This window comes from Pipistrellus kuhlii, unplaced genomic scaffold (assembly GCF_014108245.1).
Source record: "Pipistrellus kuhlii isolate mPipKuh1 unplaced genomic scaffold, mPipKuh1.p scaffold_m20_p_5, whole genome shotgun sequence".
NCBI lineage: Eukaryota > Metazoa > Chordata > Mammalia > Chiroptera > Vespertilionidae > Pipistrellus > Pipistrellus kuhlii.
In genome coordinates, this window is record NW_023425551.1 from 50,770,918 (window position 1) to 50,791,965 (window position 21,048).

Genomic DNA, 21,048 nt, shown 5'->3' on the forward strand with positions numbered 1-21,048 from the left:
TCTCTCTCATTGGTGTTTCTAACTATCCCTCTCTGTAAAAAATCAATAAAATAAATTTTAAAAAGATCTTATACTTTATTTTAGTATCACCCAAATATATAAACAACATTTTTGAGACTGAGAGTTGAGATAAAGATTTAATTTCTTACATAATACCCTAACATAATACCCTAATTTCATTTCATTTTCAAATCTTATAAATAAATTCTCAACCTGCTAGTGAAATTTTCCATAAAAGTGGAGTGATTTTCATTATTTTTACTGCTAGCTTTATGTTTAATAGAGGAGTTGAATAATAAAAGCATTTGAAGAATAGATACTGGGTTTTTGTTATTTATAAGAAGTACATGACAAGTGACATAGGGAATGAAATGGAATGGACAATGTATATTCCTTGTACTCTTCCCCTTGTCTCATTTTAAAAAATGAAATAATTTTAAGGTAAATTTTTAAAAGCACTTGTTGGAAAAGCATAATATATAAGGTAGAAACATTGAACCCTTATTTTTTTTTCTTTAAATGAACCAAAGAAAGAAGCTAAAGATATTGTCGAGAAGGTTATAAACATAAGACAAATTTATTCTATTTTTTAAAAACCTGAATTCTCAAAGTTAAACTTTACTTACCTACATTCTTTTTAAAACTATGTAAATTTATTCATGTTTCAGCTGAACAGTCCTTATATAACTTGAGTGTTCAGGACAAAAGTAGAGTATATTTGGACATTCTTTTGAAGGCAGATAGTGTATATTAAGAATATTCTTAACTCTCTGGGTATAGTTTGTAAGCCCACATATTTGTGTTTGGTAGTGGCAGAAGGTAAATATCAGTATAGCTTTGTTTTGATGAAAGTTCTGAACTCTAGTTTAAAAGTTCTAAACTCCAATTAATTACTGAGAAGCAGATAAATTAGTCCCGGAAATAACTTGAAAATGTATGCAAATTCACAGAATTGAAGTTGGCTTTTTTAGTATTTTAATTCCCTGAAAGAGGTAGGCAAGTTAAGTTTATATAAGCATAAATGTCTCTAAAAGTTGTTTGTTTGGTTTTTTTTTCTTAGCCCTTTTTCTCTTAAATTATCACAGCACATCTAAGTTTTAACTATAAGTTTAAATGAATATTAAATTTATTTGGAAAGATACAAAAAGAAACTTAAATTTCTTAATACTAGGCCATTTGATTTTTAGATAGTAAATAAAAGATGTTTGGATTGGTGTTTGTAGATCAACATTAGTAGTTTTCCTCATGTGTTTGTCCCTTTTGCTTTTATCTTGCTCTCTTTTCTCTCTGTATTGTTCTTTCTGTGTCTATGAATCTGTCTCTCATGTCTGTTTCTGTCATGTTATTCCAAGCTCTTTTCTGGTTGCTTCTTATCTGGTTCTGATTTTAACTGAAGAGTACAATATATCTTTTGTTAGAAAGCAATTTTACTGAATTTGATTGTTGCTTTGTTTTTATTGTTTTATGAGTAATTTCCAAATAATTCATTTAATTAATTTTTTCTTATTTTTATAACTGTTAACCTTTTTTTTTTTACTTGAGATTTTAAAAAAATGTTCCAGTGTCCACTAATCCAGAACAATAAATTTCTCCTTGCAACGTTCTAAACAAGCAGAGGCTGCCAATCCACCACTCAGAATTTTTGCACATGCTTATGATATTAACCTGTTCTCAGTGTGATTTCTATTTTGGTTTTGGACAATTGTAGCTGTATGTATCTAGGAAAGGGAGAACAATATAAAAAGGTATATTATATTGTGTTCTCTTGTGAATCCAAATTTCAAGATCTCTATCTCTTTTTCCTTCTTTCTTCTTTCCTTCCTATCTATCTCATTACCTATCATCACCTAACAAGATGTCATATCAGCATTCTGTGTGTTAAAAGGATTCTTTGATGCTTCCAGTCTTTTGTTTCAACCTTTCTGGGTAAGGAATTACATTCAGCCTTCTGATTATAAACTTTAGTTATTGCTGCTGTCTTTCAGATTTCTGGAGTTCTTGAGATTCTGTCTCTTTCTTATCTGTATCTTTGTATCAAAGACATACCTTAAAATTTGTTGCCATAACTGTTTGTCTCTCTGGTTTGTCACACTATATTTGGGGAATTACTGAATGTTATAATTCTTCAGTATGCTCTATGAGTATGCTATCACAAAGATAATCAAGATTTGAAAGTTATAAGGGAAAGTATTTAAATTCTGTATAATGTAAACACACAGGTGAAGACATTTTGATTAGCAAATAGAACAAGGGATGGTACTTGATTTTAACCAGTGTGCAATTGAATTAGGGAGATAAAATATACATGGAAAAAAGTATTGATAAGTATTTTCTAATGTTAGCGTGAGTATGAGCAGATAATTTCTATATCTAAAGATATAGGCGATCACTTCAGGTGGTTGGTCAAAGGTTTTGTTAGGCAAGAGGAATTGAAAGTATGCCTTGAACAATAAATAAAAATTAAATCAGTAAAAAAATAACTATAAATAAGAGGAATATTATAAATAGCAAAGTAAGAAATATTAATATATGTTCATAGAGCAGTTCACAAAATATGTCTGGAATAGGGATTTTTGGCAAATTATTTATATTCCAGAAACTTTATAGGAAAATAGTTTGAATGCCAATAGTAGTATTTCAGGTATGAAATTGAATAGGTGGGGGAAGAACTAGTTTTATTAGTGCCATTATAATGAAAAATTATAGGAGTAGGTAGTAGGAAATTTGTGGAAGAAAAATTATGTATATGTATATATATAACTTGGTATTTTTATAGGAGGGTTAGGACTAGAGAGTAATAGATTTAATAAATTTGGTATAATATTAAGCTAGATGATTTTATAATATTGATATTATTGGAAATATGAAAGATGTGAAGGAAAACTGGTTCTTTTTAGTTTATTTTTATACATTTACTGTTTCATAGTTGTGGAAATGGGCAGCCAGATTTGGATATAGAATAAAAGAGAAATAGCATAGTGTTTAACTCCTCATGGAGATAGGAAAGACAGTGTAGAGAGCTTACACCTAAACTTTTAGAAATAGTTATATTTAGCAGGATAGTGAAGAGATCACAATGTCTAGAAGACACCATGTCAGAGGAACCAAAGGAGGAAAATAGATTGTTAAGGAGGACTTGATTAATAGTATTGCTGCCCTCAGAGAAATCAGAATATGGTAAACAAAATGCTGTTAAATTTGAAGATGAGTTGTTGATTTTGATAATTATTTTTTTCTAAATGAAAATTAGAGTTGATTCTTCAAAATCACTTTTATACATATACTGGCTTTATCAAGCCAGTTTCCTTTTGTATGTAAATTTATCTTGGCACCACTTACTTTAAGAAGCTATCTTTTATTCATATTTAATAATGTTACCATAAAGAATTAAAGAAAACATTCATCCAGCAGTGATCTTTTAAAGTAATTTGATGACACCTAGACTGTTGGAATGTTGATTGCTTCCCTTAACATATATTCTTTGTTTACACTGTTACTATTTTAATAATTAAAAGGTCACCAAAATTATGACAGTGACTATCTTTAGTAACTAGTGTACATTCTTAATTAACTTTATTTTTCTCTCAGGTTGATAAACTTTTAAGGTTCTTTATATTTAAGAAAGGACACTTTCCATGTCTATTCCATAAAATTATAAGGTTATTTTAAATGACTTACTTTAAATTATGTACTATTTTCTGGATGAGATGCTCCATTGTAATCAATGATGTATTTGAAAATATGAATTAGACCAAAAAAATTGGCATTGATTATAGACTTGAAATTATTCCATAACAGGATGATTCTGCTTAAGAGAGTTCTTATTTTTTATCTTTCTGATTTGTGTTGTGTTCCTTTAGGAGTACATACTCATATTCTGCTGTATGTACCTCATGATTGATATGATTTAGACCCTATAATTTAGTCTTCATTGTAGTGCTTTTAGCATACCTCATTTCTAAAATGTCTAGTTCTTTCAAAAAGCCTTCCTGAATATTAGATTTAGGATTTTAGATCTGGATAGGACTCTAAAGATCACTTAAGTATCTCCATCATTTCACAGAGAGTGTAGATAATTTGCTTATTACTAGAGGAAAGGTCTCTTGGATGTAAGGCCCCATTCCTGTTTCCATTAATTATTCATCTTTCTACTTAACAAAAATTATATTAGAAATTATGGATAGTATTCTGCCTTAAAAAGGTTACTAATGTACTTCATTAAATATTACAATTCTATCATTATTTCTTGGAAATATTTTCAGCATTCTTTAGTTCATTTGAGAATTTTCTTACAAATGTGTTCATTATTTTAACTCGTCTGGTTCTTTCATCTTTTGCTTTAAAAAATTAAATAACATAATAGTTGCTGGATATGTTTTTTTATTTTATTTTAACTTTAAATTTTTGCACTAATTAATGAATTCTAGCTCTTGGATTTTTCAGCTTTTATTGTAATTTAATGTATATAAGTATTATGTGGTGTTTATTAACATGTCTCATAATATTTAGTAAGCATACATGATTTTATTAGAGGAATAATTCATCTAAAATTTATTTTGAACATTTCTCATTCATTCTGTTTTTTTTAAATTTACTAAAGCTGTATAATAGTACTAGCATAAGTTATATACAATATTAAATTTATATTAACTTATTCTTTTGTATAGCATTACATTTAATTTTATGTGATAGGTTTAACTTTAATATAGGAGATAGAATTTTTTTTTCTTTTGGTTTTTAAATATAAACCTCATTGCTTTCTCGTTACAATACACATTCAAATAGTGGATTAAATTTTTCTTTGAGAATTCTTATAAATACTTTTATCCCAGTTGAAGAAAATAATATTATTTTTAGTGAGAAATATTTAACTTTTTATTTGGTTTTGTTTTCTCAATCATAGCATAGGTAATAAAAATAGCAAGGGTGTATTTAGTATATAGGAAAAAGTAAAATATTTTCCCTATTTTGTATTAACTGAAAAGCCTTGTCTACATTTTGTAGTTATGTGTGTTGGTTAACTGAGGAACCATTACTAAATATAAAATTGGGCATTTTAATTAATAAGGTCACGGCATCTTTTCTAATTGGTTCATGAGTAGTGCATATTCTTTCAGTGCCTTTTTTAATGATTAAGGTTAATCCAAAAATATTTTAATATATTTTACCTATTTTTTATTTTATTGATTATACTTTCATTTTCTCCATATAAAAATCACTTTGAAGTTATATAGATGCCTTGCACACACAAAATTGATAACATCCTGCCATATTAACAATGGCATGTGTTATATCAGAAATTTATTGGTCTTCAATGAGATTGCTGTTTTTTTCTTTGCTTTTTTTGAGCTTTATATGTTCCATGTCTCCTAGATATTTTTTAGAGATCTGTTAAGTGTAAATGTGGCAACATTGATAGATAGCATGGTTATAGGTGGATTAATTCTCAAACCACTACCCTTCCTCCCCCACAAAAAGAAAAAAACTAGAGAGCAAGATTGCCTAAACATCGCATGAAGGCTATCCTTTGGCATTGCTCAGACTTCTTTCATATCTCTTTCCACTTTTATGTTCTTAGAATTGTAAATTTAAATTGACAATAATAATATAATTTTGGAAGCATTTATAATATTAGAGTGTATTTATGGAATAGTTGCTGTTTTTGTTTTCTCTTTTATGAAAGTTAATGAACCAAGATAAATAAAACATCTAATAACACATGGCCAAGGCAGTTTCTACTCTTTATCTTTACTTGTTTTATGTAAAATTCTTTTTAGAGTTAAACTTTGTTGATGTGGATACTTCATTTAACTTTTTACTTGGAAAAGAAATTGAGGCTTGAATTCTGACATTTCTGCTTATAATCTTTCAATTTTGGCAAATATTAAGTTATATAGCTAACAGTGCATTAATGTTAACTTGGGAAAATATATTCTTTCTCATTTTTAAAAAGTTTTCAAGGATTTAGAATCAGTTTTCTTCCTCTGCTGTCTTACCCTCCAACTTACTTCATAATCAAGACATGTCCTGTTTCAAATAGGATTCATTTTCTTACTTTTGTGGTAAATCTTTTACTGCAGTAGACATTAGATAAGTTCAAGTTCACAAATTTTCTTTCGTATGATTAAGTTTTGAGGAAAGTTATTCTTTTCCATTATTATTACTATCTAAAACAGCATTAATAAACACTAGTGGGCTCATTCCTTCTTTTCAGCAAGCTAAAGGGGAAAACTTTTAGTTTTGAGACACTTCCATTTGTGGTATCTAAATATATTAGGGAGAGAGCTTTTTAAAATGATGTTTTAAAATCATCTTTTTAAAATGATGTTTTCTCTTTTGACCAAAATACAGACTTTTCTTGAGAAATCAACTATTCTTCTAAATTTCAATTTCACTTCTGTATTTGTTGAACTGAACATTCATCCCTATGCCATATTTTAACACTAAAGAAAGAAAATTACCACTTCTCTCTTTTCCAAACCTTTCTTGTTATATCGGAATAATACTAATAAAATTCAGTTTGTTCTAGATCAGTGGATACCGGAACAGAGAGGAGGTGTTTCTTACCTGATAAAGTGTGTGTGTTCCGATTCTGCTAATCCAGAAATCCAATCTCATTTGTTTAAAATCAACCTTAGTTGTTATTTGTTAGGGAGTCAACTCCCTATTTTGATTTTTTTCTGAAATTCAGTCCCTAGATGTGCTTTAGATAGGGTAGAATTTTTACCTCTTTCAGAACACTGCTAAAGAAGTTTTCAACTGGAACATAGTGTGAAGAAGCACTGAGAGCAAAAAAATTCAGAGTGGTGATTGGCCACCTCTGTTTGATTGACAGGTTGCAGGGAGAAACCCATTCGTTCTGGATTAATGGAACTGGAAAGCAGAAAACAATTATCAGGTAAAAAAAACCTTTTCTTTAACCTTTGAAATTCACCATTTAAAATATGAGTCAGACCACAAGGGAACTTATTACCAAAAGGAAAAATAATTAGTGTCTCCTGAGCATCTTTGGCTACTACTTCCAAGAGTTACCAAGGGAAAAAAAAGCTATAGTTACTACACATTGTCAGCCTTTGCCGAAAGGGCTTGATTAAATGCAGAAAAGTTGAAAGGGCGTGTAAGGAGCAATTTTGTTTTAAGTCTGGGTTAAAGGCATGAAGCAGAATTCTATGGGTGGGGGAGATTGGTGGTGTTTTATTTCCTGAATTGTGTTTGGTCTGTGGATAAATAGAACAATTTGGTTTTCAGAGATTTAATCTGGCACTTTTCATGAATATTCACAAATTTTGTTACTATACTGTGTTCTTTATACTTATTTACTTTATTTGGATGTATACTTATATATCATCATAAAATTCTAGTAACAATAGTGACCAGTTCTTTATTTTTTTAATGGCAATTTTCTGATTACTGGTTAAATACATTTCAGATTGAAGGCCAAGGACATGGTGCAGTATTTGACTGCAAATGCTCTCCTGATGGACAGCATTTTGCATGCACAGACTCTCATGGACATCTTTTAATTTTTGGCTTTGGCTCCAGTAGCAAATATGACAAGGTAGGGTATAATGACTATATATCTTAGTTTTTTTAATCCATGGATATTTAGTGGTTGTATATGGGGCAGGGGGTGAGAATCATTTATGCTTTCAGCATATTTGGAGAATATTTCAGCAAACAGAAGAGCGATATTTTAGCCTGGAGATTGATGTTTTGGAGAGAAGGGTGAAGACAACAATTTTTAAATCTTTCCTATGATAGACATTAGATAATTATATATTATTTAAATAAGTAAAAATAGATAGAACCTTTATATTTCAGAAGAACTTTATACTTAAGTATCCTGCAAGAACAATCTATATTTAGTCTTAAAATTGGATCATGTAAACTGGGGTTGGGCAATACTATCCATAAAAGGACTTTTAAAATTATGTAAAACATTTTATTTGTATGGATACTATTATTTATCTGGGATACAAATTTGTGGCTTTCAAATGTGTGCCATACTGATGGTAGCTAATGTTTTTAAATAATTAAGACTCTAAGATGAGTTACTAAAATTGCTTTTTTGTAATAGAGTGGTATAAAAGATTATAAAAATTGCATAACTCATGATTTAGCTGTAATATATTCCACATTAACCATTATAAATGTTGATGTTACAGATGTCTGAAGCATGAGTTCATATTAATAATTATATGTTTTAGAAAAAATGCTTAAGTCTTGGAAAATGGGATAATGTTAAATTTTTATGTTAACATTATATAAACCATATTCATTATATAATTAAGGAGTTTCTTAAATTGTATAAGTGATATCATTAAAAAGTTTAATTCCGAGAATAAATTCATTGAATGTTTACCCTTTATAAAATGCTAAAAAAAATAGTATTAAACCATTTGTTAATTTAAAAAGTAAGATAAAGCAGTTAGCTATGTTAAAGTAATAGTACCGTTAGATGATTTATGCCTAGATTTGATTTTATCATGTGATTTCTAATTATATAACCTATCTATTCAATCTCTTATTTCAGAGAAAATTCAAAGTAGCTACTTTTCTGATTATAAAATTCAATATATAAAATATAAAGATTTATTTATAATTAAAAAATAATATTCTTTTATATTGCTCTTTAATATCATGATTTATGGTGAATTGTTTGTTTTCTATTAGAAATTTATAATGATAAATTTTATTTTTCCAATCTTTTATCCTTTCTTTTTAAAGATAGCAGATCAGATGTTCTTTCATAGTGATTATCGGCCCCTTATTCGAGATGCCAACAATTTTGTGTTAGATGAACAGACTCAGCAGGCACCGCATCTCATGCCTCCTCCTTTTTTGGTTGATGTTGATGGTAACCCTCATCCATCAAGATATCAGAGATTAGTTCCTGGTCGTGAAAATTGCAGGGAGGAGCAGCTCATTCCTCAGATGGGAGTAACTTCCTCAGGTAAACGTTCATTTTCATAGACAACCAAATTTTTCTTTTCCTACTGAAAATTTATAAGATTATTAGTTGGGTAACACTCTGTTTTCAATATATGAGAAGTAAAATGATTTTCTATACTTCCCTAAAGTTTTTGAATAATGTTTAAGGATTTCAAGATAATTAAGGAACATAGAATGTTTATAGCATTAATTTGATCTATATCCATTTATAACCTCCAGGGACTAATAGGATAAGTTTCTATATTTGATATGAGATGAGTCAACTTATTTATTAATTCAGCAACATATATTGAAAATATCATCTGTCCCTGACACCTGCTAATCTGTGGTAGTCAGTAATCACAGTTATAAACAGATACATGTTTAAAAATTGTGATAAATCTTACTAAGGGGTAATAGTGTGATGTAAGAGACTAAGATTAGATAGTGTATTCCCATTGAAGATTGTTTAAAAAAAGAGATCAACTTATTTACCTAATGATTTTTTTTTTTTTTTTTTCTTTTAAGAGAGAGGAGGAGGAGAGAGAAATTCATTAATTGGTTGCCTCCCCTACATGCCCCTACTGAGGATCAAACTTGAAACCCTGGGTATTATGCCTTGACTAAGAATTAAAACCAGCACCTTTTGGTATGGGATAATGATCCAATCAACTGAACCATATCAGCCAGGGCAAAAGTGATCAAATTGTAGAAGTTTATATGTAAGATAGGGATGAAAAGTGTTGAGAGCTCTTTTAGTAATGTAATGAAGGTAAATGTTAAATGAGTTACAGAATTAGAGTTTAAAGGTCTATAGACACCTTCTTCTACCCTTTGGTTAGGAAACAACACTAATTTATGAAGTGAAAATAATGGACTTTATAAAGAAGGTTAAAGCCAGGTTTGAATTTATAAATCATTCTGTTATATATTAGAGTAGAAAAATGTTTGTGAGATATTTTAAGTTCTTGACTCTAGCATAATGGACAAGTATATTTAAAAGACATACATGGGATATAATATATAAGTAACTTAAGTAATGAATACAGATCTATAGGCAGCATAGAAAAAAACTATTTCATTGCATTATAGAGAACCCACTTATTTTTTCTTAAGGATTGGTCATGAAATTTCATGAAGATGAACATATTACATAGGAAAGGCTGCTCTTGTAACTGTATATGCCCACTTAGAAAGAAGGATGTGGAGAAAAATGAAGGGAATAGTCCCTGCTGCCACTTGTAGAGAGTAGTACAGTGCAGAAGACCTAAGTATCTGGATTATTTGAAATAAAAATGTCTCAATTCAGAGATACAGCATGGCTGGGATTTTAAGCATAAGGAAATGAGGAAATGATTCATTTATTAAAATATTAGTGCTACTAATTAGTGTGATTATTTTTTTCTTCATTAACTTTTTATAAAGGGCTTTCATAAATAATGTCATTTAATCCTTATCTCTATGGTATCTCAATCTTAAAAGTTTAGAAAATGAAAACATTCTATTTTGTCCAGGTTTAAGTATATGGAATTATGGCTACTCAAACTCAACTTGACTTCCAATTCATTGTTCTTTCTTTCATATTAAGATGACCTTGGAATAAAAAGTAAACTTGATTTTAAAAATAAAATAGACACTGGTTATCAATAGTTTTGTTTACAAGATAACCCATAGCAATAATTGAGGCTTCAAAGTGAGTCACAGAATTTTTAAGTTTCTAGGTAACAAGAATTCAAGTTTAACATTGTTTCTTTCATTAAGAATTAAAGAGTACAAAAATAGAACAAAAGAATTTTTTTATATACTTTTAAAATTTATTTTTATATGATTTGAGAGAGAGAGAAAGAGAGAGAGAAACATCATTGATGAGTGAGAATTATTGATTGGCTGCCTCCTGCACACCCTCCAGTGGGCATACCTAAACATGTGCCCCTTCTGGAATTGAACCATGACCTCCTGGTTCATAGGTCGATGCTCAGCCACTGAGCCATGCCAGCCAGGCAGTAATACTTTTTTTTTGTAACTCAGCATTATTTCTAACTAAATTTCTGTTTGCAAATCTAGATCTATAATAATATTTATTTTTGAAAAATATTTGTAGCCAAAAACGGTTTGTCTCAGTGGATAGAGCGTCAGCCTGCAAACTGGGGAGTCCCGGGTTCGATTCTGGTCAAGGGCATGTACCTTGGTTGTGGGCACATCCCGCAACTGTTGGAAACAGTTGATGTTTCTAACTCTCTGTCCCTCTCCTTTCCTCTCTGTAAAAAAAATCAATAAAATATATTTTAAAAAATATTTGTAGTGCTAGGTAAAAATAGATGATGGCTATTGTAATAATAAACTGACTCAAATGCAGTTTTGTTATATTTACAATGAATAATACACTTTAAATGTGTTTCCTCAATTGTAAACTTGAGCTATGTAAAATTACTCATGATTATTTATATATGAGATGTTTTGCTAACATCATACCAGGAAAGAAGCATCCATAGGCATTTTAACATTTACCTTTCTTCTTTTACCACTTTCTATCTATGTGATCTTGAATAAATTATTTTATTCCACTGATATTAAATATTCTATTTTTTAACATTATAAGCTTAATATATGTATCCCTTTATTTATACCTTCGTTACTATACTTTGTAAAAAAATATATTTTGTTGATTTTTTTTTACAGAGAATCAGGGATGGGATAGAGAGAAATATCTATGAGAGAGAAACTTCAGTTAGCTACCTTCTCACACCCCCTACTGGGGATGTACCCACAATCAAGGTACATGTCCTTGACTGGAATTGTATCTGGGACCCTTCAGCCTGCAGTCCGCTCTATCCACTGAGTCAAACCTGTTAGGGTTGTTTTTATTTATTTATTTATTTTTATACTATATATCCATATATATATATATATATATATATATATATATTTATTTCACTCATTTCAGAGAGGAAGGGAGAGAGAAATGGAAACATCATTGATGAGAGAAAATCATAGATTGTTTGCCTCCTGCATATCCCCCTAGTGGGGATAAAGCCTGCAGCCTGGGTATGTGCCTTGACTGGGAATCGAAAGGTGACCTCCTGGTTCATAGGTCAGTGCTCAACCACTGAGTCACACCAGCCAGGCATTAATACTTCTTTATTGAAGGATATCTTTTGTGTCTTCTTCTCTTAGCCCATGTTAAAAGTCTGATCTCATCAAATATTCTCTTCTATACCTTCACACCTCATATTAATTGCTCCCTTCTCAAGTCTCATGTCAGTGCATTTCTAGATTTCATGACACTTAAATATTATTTTATTCATTGAGCAGGATTGAACATACTATCTAATAAAAGAGTAATATGCAAATTAATATGCTGCCCCCATGTGGACACAAGATGGCCACCACAAGATGGCCAGCAGGGGAGGGCAGTTAGGAGTGACCAAGCTGGCAGAGGAGGGAAGTTGGGGGCGACTGGGCCTGCAGGGAAGGGCATTTGGGGGTGGGTCGCAGGCCTGCAGGGGAGAGCAGTTGGGTGGGGGTGAGGGGTTGGGGGACCAGGCCTGCTGGGGAGGACAGTTAGGGGTGACCAGACCTGCAGGGGAAGACAGTCATCAATCAGGCTGGCAGGCAGAAGCAGTTAGGGACAATCAGGAAGGCAGACAAGCAGTTGAGAGCCAGCAGTCCTGGATTGGGAGCTGGATCAGGCCTAAATGGGCAGTTGGACATCCCTTGAGGGGGGTCCCAGGTTGGAGAGGGTGCAGGCTGGGCTGAGGGACACACACTTCCATGTACAAATTTCATTCACTGAGCATCTAGTATTTGTATATCTAGCTTTGTGCTAGATTTAGAATTAGAATATTAAGATAAATAACTCAGTCCAGGCTTTTGAGGAACCCATTCTTTTGGATTTCCTTTCTGTATTGGCTGAACACTTGAGATATAAATGTACATATTTGATTAAATGAGAGAATAACTGCTAATTTTTTCAGGGATAGTTTGGGAAGATTTCACAGATAAAATGTTATGGAAATACCATTTTAGTTGGTGCTTAAAGGATAAGATAGTGATAATCACGTGTATATTTGAATCGAAAGTATTATGGTCAAAGCATAAAGATGTTTATCCCATGAGAGTAAGAGTCAAGTAGTTTCCTGTGGTACAGGTGAGAGTTGATGCTGGAAAAGGAGAGTGGATTAAAACACATTAAATTCCCTCCTACCTCAATGTTTTTGTATCAACTCTTAGCCTTCTATCTGGAGTGTTCTTATTCTACCTCCCCATATGGATTACTAATTCTTCTTCTTCAAGTGTTTGCTCAAATGCTGCCTTCTCAATGAGAGTTTCTTTGACTTCTGTGATTCACCATAATTAGTTCCCATCTCCCTCCCCTATTTTCTCTTTCTCATCATCATCTTTATTTAAACATTTTTTACAATCTGTATCTATGTATGAGTTTATTGTTCAGTTTTCCTCATTAGATTGTTTGCTCCCTGAAGGTCAGGGACCTTGATGTTTCTTATTCACCACTGGATCCTCAGTTCTTTGGCATAGTTCCTAGCCCGTAATAGACACTCAAGAATTTGTTGAATAGCTAAAACCAGTTTGACTCAGGATAGAGCGTCAGCCTTCGGACTGAAAGGTCCTAGGTTTGATTCTGGTCAAGGGCATGTACCTTGGTTTTTGGGCACATCACCAGTAGGGGATGTGCAAGAGGCAGCTGATCGATGTTTCTCATCGATGTTTCTAACTCTCCCTTTCCCTTCCTCTCTGTAAAAAATCAATAAAATATATTAAAAAAAAGAATTTGTTGAAAAATTAAGCTGTAAAGATTTATTTTTTATATAAATTAGGTAATCAGATTTCCCTTAAAAAAATCGCAATACAACTGATCTCTAAGATGAAATCCTGTTATATAGCTTTAAGTATTTATTTTGGCTTTCTCACTTGCAAATTAGAGTTAGTCATACATAACTAATTGAGTTATTGTGATGATTATATGAGTGGCTTAATCATGATAAGCACTCAGATATCATTTCAGTTTTCAGTAGATTAAGATTGATGGGGACATGTTTCTATTTACTGCCATTATATACTGTTGATCATTTTAGATCTTCTCAAGCCAATTGTAATTTTTTTTTTTTTACTTCTGTACTCAAAGGAGGTAATGAGTGAAATGGTTTGAATAATTGACTAAAGTATTCTTAGCATTTTGTGTCTTATTACATAGGACTGAATCAAGTTTTAAGTCAGCAAGTGAATCAGGAGATCAGCCCACTGGACAGTATGATTCAAAGACTACAACAGGAGCAAGACCTAAGGCGTTCTGGTGAAGCAGGAGTCAGTAATACCAGCCGTTTAAGTAGAGGTAAGATGTGATGCTTGTAAGTGAAATGTTAAAAACCCAAAACAGCCTAAATTTTTAATGGTAGAGATAACATTAAACAAGTTATTGTACATCTATAAAATGAAATACTAGGTGCCAAAATGATAATGTTTTTAAAAAATATTTAATGACTGATCTAATGTTCCTAATGTAAGGCTTTAAACGCTAGGTAGAATTTTTAATATATTTATTCTCCCAAATACCCCATAATAATCATGTAGAACTTAGAAAAACTTTAAAAATAAATGTATTCAGTAATTTATGAAATGTATTAAGAGCCACATTCTCAAAACAACTAATAACTTTGTTGTATATTATTAAACTTTAAGAGAAAATTTAAAGCAAATTTATGAACCATAAATGTCCTTGGGTTTGTCTGTTTCTGCTTTTTATATCATTACTCCCGAAATACATGGTGAGCATTTTTAAAATAATTATTTTACATCATAAACAGTCAATACTTATGATTTATTAACATATCTAATAAACTGAATAACCATGTTTTATTGTTATTAAACTTTTGCCTGTGATTTAGTTCCAAATTTATTTTTTGTCACAATATAATTCTACAAGTTTCATGTGGAAGTGAGTGTAGATTTTTTTTTCTATTATAAGCTAATGGAGAAGTATCTTTAAATATAACTTACTATATTTTTACTAAGGTTCTATAAGCTCTACCTCAGAGGTTCATTCACCTCCAAATGTTGGGCTAAGGCGGAGTGGACAGATTGAAGGAGTACGACAAATGCACAGCAATGCACCACGGAGTGAAATAGCCACAGAGCGGGATCTTGTCGCTTGGAGTCGAAGGGTGGTGGTACCAGAGCTCTCAGCTGGTGTAGCCAGGTAAGTGAAGTTGCGGATTCTGATGTACCCCCTGTTGTTTGTATTTATTTTTAATTACAGTCTTAAAAGTACCTTTACAGCACTGTAATTTAAATTTATTTGAAGAGCTAGTTTTTTAAAATAATCATAAAAAATGCAATACATTTTTTTCTAGGATGAGTCGATATATTTCATATGGTACAGGTGAGAGTTGATGCTGGAAAAGTAGAGTGATTAAAACACATTAAATTCCCTCCTACCTCAACGTTTTTGTATCAGTTCTTAGCCTTCTTTCTGGAGTGTTCTTATTCTACCTCCCCATATGAATTACTAATTCTTCTTTTTCAAGTGTTTGCTCAAATGCTGCCTTCTCAAGGAGAGTTTCTTTGACTTCTGTGATTCACCATAATTAGTTCCCATCTCCCTTTCCTATTTTCTTTTTCTCATCATCATCTTTATTTAAACATTTTTTACAATCTGTATCTATGTATGAGTTTATTGTTCAGTTTTCCCCATTAGATTGTTTGCTTCATATGTAAAGGATATGAAGGGAAGATGTCTTAAGGTGAATCTTAAGCTGTCTTATTTAATTGTAGCTTAAAATACTCCAAAAATTTGTTATAATAAAATTTTCAATGGATTTTACTCGTTATTCATATCATTCACAAGCATAATGAAAATTATTTATTGATAATACATTATATAAATGTTTATTATAATGATTCTTTGTTGTATTTAAATATGTTATACATGTATAAATTTAAAAGTATTGATTTGCTATAATCTTTTTCTTGAGGCTCACGCTATAAGGGAACTTTAAAACCAGTTCTTTTTTATTCTTTAGTAATTCATGAATGTGGTCCATCTGAACCCAGCACACTATATACTATTAATACTACACTATAATTAGGAAAGAAAAAAAAGTGAAGATTAAATGTGAATTTGATTTTAGGTTTTTCTGTTTCTTTTTTTTTTCTCATTAATTTTAGAGAGGAAGGGGGAGGGAGAGATAGAAACATCAATGACGAGAGAGAATCATTGATCGGCTGCCTCCTACAGTGCCCCTTGCTGGGGATCGAGCCGTAACCCCAGCATGTGCCATTGAATGGAATTGAACCCAGGACCCTTCAGTCCTACCTATGGATTGAAGGGTCCTGGGTTCAATTCCATTCAATGCAATTGATGCTCTATCCACTGAGCCAAAATAGGTAGCTACGGCAAGCTTTTCTACTTCTTAAAAAATTCAATGGAATTGGTGCTCTATCCACTGAGCCAAAATAGGTAGGGCAAGATTTTCTACTTCTTAAAAAACTCAAAAGATAATACCGTGTTTCCCCGAAAATAAGACCGAGCACAACTTTGGGAGAAAAAATTAATATAAGACACTGTCTTATTTTCGGGGAAATGGGGTAGTTATTTAGAGATAGTCTCTACCATACGAATTTTTTTACTTTACGATGGTGTGAAAAGGATTTGCATTCAATAGAAACCATACTTCAAATTTTGAATTTTGATCTTTTCTTGTCTAGTGATATGTGGTATGATATTTGCTCATGATGCTGTTTGGGTAGTGGAAGTGAGTTTCAGCTCCCTGTCAGATATGTGACCATGACAGTATACTCTATATTGCCAGTATTTTTTAGGGAATTATTTCTGAGCATGTTTAAGGTAGGCTAACTTAAGCTCTGATGTTGATTAGTTTAGGTGTATTAAATGCGTATTTTCAACTTATGATGAATGTATCAGGATGTAACCCCATCTTAAGTTGAGGAACATCTATGCTTAAATACTTTTGAATGTGAATATTTATATAGTAAATGCTTTTTTTATTGGATAATATTCAATACTTCAAATTTGTGTTAGGGTACAATTAAATCTACACCTAAAGTATACATTTGAACAATAACTGATGGAAAATATACGTATCTAAATGTCTTTTATAAAGATTAACTTTCACTTTATTTTTAGTTGGATTCCTATCCACTTTTTAATTCTAACGTTAGATTGGGGGGGATGAAGTAATTGAAAGCAAAAGAAAGAATAAGACAGACAGGAAATCAGATTATTACTTTTTACAGTTGATACAGCTATGGCTTTATCTTGTATGAACAATGTGGCTTTACTTGTCGTAAAGTGTGCTTTCTAATACTGTATTTCAATAACAGATAACATTGAGCTTCTCAGTATTTTTACCCATGGAGAAGCAGCTGGTTTAGTTCTTTAAAATGCAGAGAAGAATATATACATTGCTAAGCTGTTTATTTTCTTCCAGGAATTAGTTCACTTCTCCCCTTCTTAAAAACCTAAATATGCAGTTCCCAGTGATTATCCTTTTGGGGATATATACCAAAGGAATTAAAACTTAGGTTCACACAAAAGAACATGAACACTGATGATATACACTGAGTGGCCAGATTATTATGATCTCTGAATGCATAATAATCTGGCCACTCAGTGTATATCCTGTATAATAAAAGGCTAATATGCAAATTGTCCCCTCAACCAGGAGTTCGACCAGCAGGCAGGCTGGCCGGCCAACTTCCCATGTCCTCTCCCCCTGGCCTGGCTGGCCCGACCCCATGCATGCACGAATTTGTGTGCCCGGCCTCTAACATGTACACACATAGAGTGGCCAGATTATTATGCGTTCAGAGATCATAATAACGTGGTCACTCATTGTATAGTAGCTTTTTTTGTCATAGCCAAAACCTAGAAATACCACAGGTATGTTCTTTAATAAGTGTGTAGTTAAACAAACTGTGATATATCCACTTCATGGAATACCACTCTGCTATAAGAAAAAGACATAGAGAACATACTAGTGATGGCTAGACGTTGGAGGGAAGAAGGGCTGAGGAAGAGGAGATAAAGATGGGTATGGTAATTAGGAGGGCACAACAAGTTATCTCTTGTGCCCTTCTAATTATCATACCTATCTTTATCTGTGGTGAGGGACGGATACATAAACCTACACACGTGGTACAAGTAATCACATTCTAACACATACATACACAAGTACAAGTAAAACTTGGGAGGTCTGAATATTGATGGGTTGTATCAGTGTCAATATCCAGGTTGTGATATTATACTATAGTTTGATAAGATACTACCATGGGATATACTAGATAAAGGAATCTTACTATTTTATAAAACTAGAGGCACAGTGTGAGAAATTCCTGCACAGGCTGGGGTGTGTGTATTCCTCAGCCCAGCCAGCACACTCTCCAATCTGGGACCCTCGATGGATGTCCCGACTCTCCTATTGGGATCGGGCCTAAACAGGCAGTTGGACATCTCTCTCATAATCCAGAACTGCTGTCTCCCAACCGCTTGCCTTCCTTTGACTGATTGCCCCTAACTGCTTCTGCCTGCCAACCTGATCACTCCCTAACCACTCCCTTGCCAGCCTGATCAATGCCTAATGCTCCCTCGCTGGCCTGATTGCCCTAACTGCTCTCCCTTGCAGGCCTGGTCCTCCTCGACACCCCCCCCCACACACACACACACACACACACACACACACACTCAATTGTCTTCCCCTGCAGGCCTGGTACCCTCCAACTGACCTCCCCTGCTGACCTGGACTCACCCAATTGCCCACTTCTGCTGGCCTGGTCACCCCTAACTGCCTCCTCTGCTTGCCTGATCACCCACAACTGCCCTTCACTGTAGCCTGGGCCCCCTCCAACTTACCTCCCCTGCAGGCCTGGGTCTCCCCCCCTACTGCCCTTCTCTGCTGGCCTGGTCACCCTTAACTGCCCACAACTGCATTCCCCTGCAGGCTATCTTGTTGTGGCCATCTTGGAGTGTTTTGGAGTGACGGTCAATTTGCATATTACTCTTTTATTAGATAGGATTGTATGTGAATTTACAGTTACCTCAATAAAAATTTTAATTTAAAAAACAAATTTCTAGGAACTAAGAAAAAAATCAAGGCTAATATTTTCATAAGATTTAAATTAACTAATTTTCCACTGAGAATTATGACCAGCAGCAAAAGAGATTTTGCAGTTAAAATGACATTAAGGTACTCTAGTAAAAACAAAATTAACTTTATAGAACTGTTCCAAATTTGAATGCTAACTCACAGCTGTGAAATATTCAGGAAAAAAATTATAGTTCAAAAACTTGAAAATTGTAAAGAATTAATGTAAAAGTCAAAATTTTGATTTTGTCCTTGTGAGTTCAGGTTTCATGACATTGTAATTTACAATTAATGTTACTCAGCGTTTCTGTTTTACAATTTCACCTGAATTCTGGATAGAGTTGAAGTTTTTCAGTGGATAAAGGCTGACTGACTTTTCACTGGAAAGAATGTAGTTCTTTCATGGCTTTGGGTTATGTTCGTTCAGCCTGAAGGTTCTGTGTGCCTTTTTATTCTATTTTTATTTTAGAATTTTAGCTATTTATATGGCACACAAGATTATCACAGCATAAGCTCTATGCTGATGTAATATTTCCAACATAAATTCAATTTCTAACTCTATAGAGCAGTTACCTCAGGAATATAATCATGTTCCCAGAACCTAATACTTGATTTAACAACAAACATAGCAGAACCAGTAGTTTCAAGTTCAAGTAGTCGATCTTTCCCATGTTTCAGTCACCTAATGTCAAATGTCCAGAGCACATAATCTATGAATATAAGCTCAGGAATACTTATCATATGCCTCTATCTGGAAAGAAAACATTAAGAGTAGCATTTCTTCTCTGACACCTAATACCTCTTTAGGTGAGAAATTAGTTGTAAAAGTTCAAGATGAACATGTGGCTTTTAATTTTCTTTCAGTAGGCAAGAAGAATGGAGAACTGCAAAGGGAGAAGAAGAAATAAAGACATATAGATCAGAAGAGAAAAGAAAACACTTCACTGCTCCAAAAGAGAATAAAACACCCACTGTCTCAAAGGTAAACAGTAATTACTTTTGATGTGTAATATTTGCTTAACTTTTTATATAGGATGCTTAATGAAGTAAAATTATGTAGTTATTTCTTGATTTCCTCTTTGTATTATCTATTATATTTACCATTTAAAATACTTTATTTTGCATTTTTTGCCTTCTATCATCTCTCGGCCTTTTGGATAAGATCAAGTGTACATTTCTTGCCTTGTAGCATACCTTTTCTCCAAATGACAATTTTTATATACCCATTAAACCTCATAAATTATACCAGAAGCCTAAGCAAGATTTTTTTTTAATGTATTTTTGTTGATTTCAGAGAGGAAGGGAGAAGGACAGAGAGAGATTGAAACAGTGATGAGAAGGAATCATTGATCGGATGCCTCCTGCAAGCCCCCTACTGGGGATTAAACCCACAACCTGGGTTTGTGCCCCTGACCAGAATCGAATCTAGAACCCTTCAGTCCACAGGTTGATGCACTATCCATTGAGCAAAACCGGCTAAGGCTAGTTCGTTTTGTCTGTCTGTCTGTCTGTTTGTTTTTAAGCTCTGCCATTGGTTGCATACTGTGAAACAGTTTTGTGGTTTTGTATTGGTCCTGTTTGGTTGTGGAGTTGTCATTTGTTTGATTTTTACTGTGTTGCGCTGATTTGTTATTGAAGACAATGAAGTCAGTTACGCTGTTGTAAATAATGGTTCTTATTTCCTCCATTAAAAGAGGTAAATTATCTCTACTAGTTTGACCTGTAGTTTTCTCTCCCTAATCTCAAAAAATTGGAACTAGTGTTTTACAGTTGGTCAAGCAACAATCTGGAAGAGGTACATACTTGCCTCCTTGAGTGTCAAGGTATCACAGTTATCCATTCTTAAGTTTTTTTAAAAAAATAGATTAGCTTGTAAGCTTTAAAGCTTTAGAATCTGAAATTGAGGAAAGCTATATGGGGAAAAAACTGGTTTCTTAACCTAGCTTTATGCTTCTTCCTCTTCTTATTTGAGTTTCATAAACCTGAATTAGTCTACTTT

General features: G+C 32.7%; 1 protein-coding gene across 7 annotated transcripts in view; it reads left to right on the forward strand.

Annotated features, from left to right (window-relative positions):
- The window catches only part of LOC118705044 (pleckstrin homology domain interacting protein), a 136,140-nt gene that overhangs the window by 61,531 nt on the left and 53,561 nt on the right, over positions 1-21,048 (forward strand). For 6 of the 7 annotated variants that reach the window (XM_045572939.1, XM_036413210.2, XM_036413212.2 and 3 more), the window contains 5 exons: positions 7,430-7,558; positions 8,728-8,953; positions 14,144-14,281; positions 14,962-15,145; positions 19,914-20,031. In XM_045572939.1, coding sequence (XP_045428895.1) covers positions 7,430-7,558; positions 8,728-8,953; positions 14,144-14,281; positions 14,962-15,145; positions 19,914-20,031 — 795 coding nt within the window. The remainder of the gene's footprint in view (positions 1-7,429; positions 7,559-8,727; positions 8,954-14,143; positions 14,282-14,961; positions 15,146-19,913; positions 20,032-21,048) is intronic. The other variant, XM_036413211.2, reaches the window with a different exon arrangement.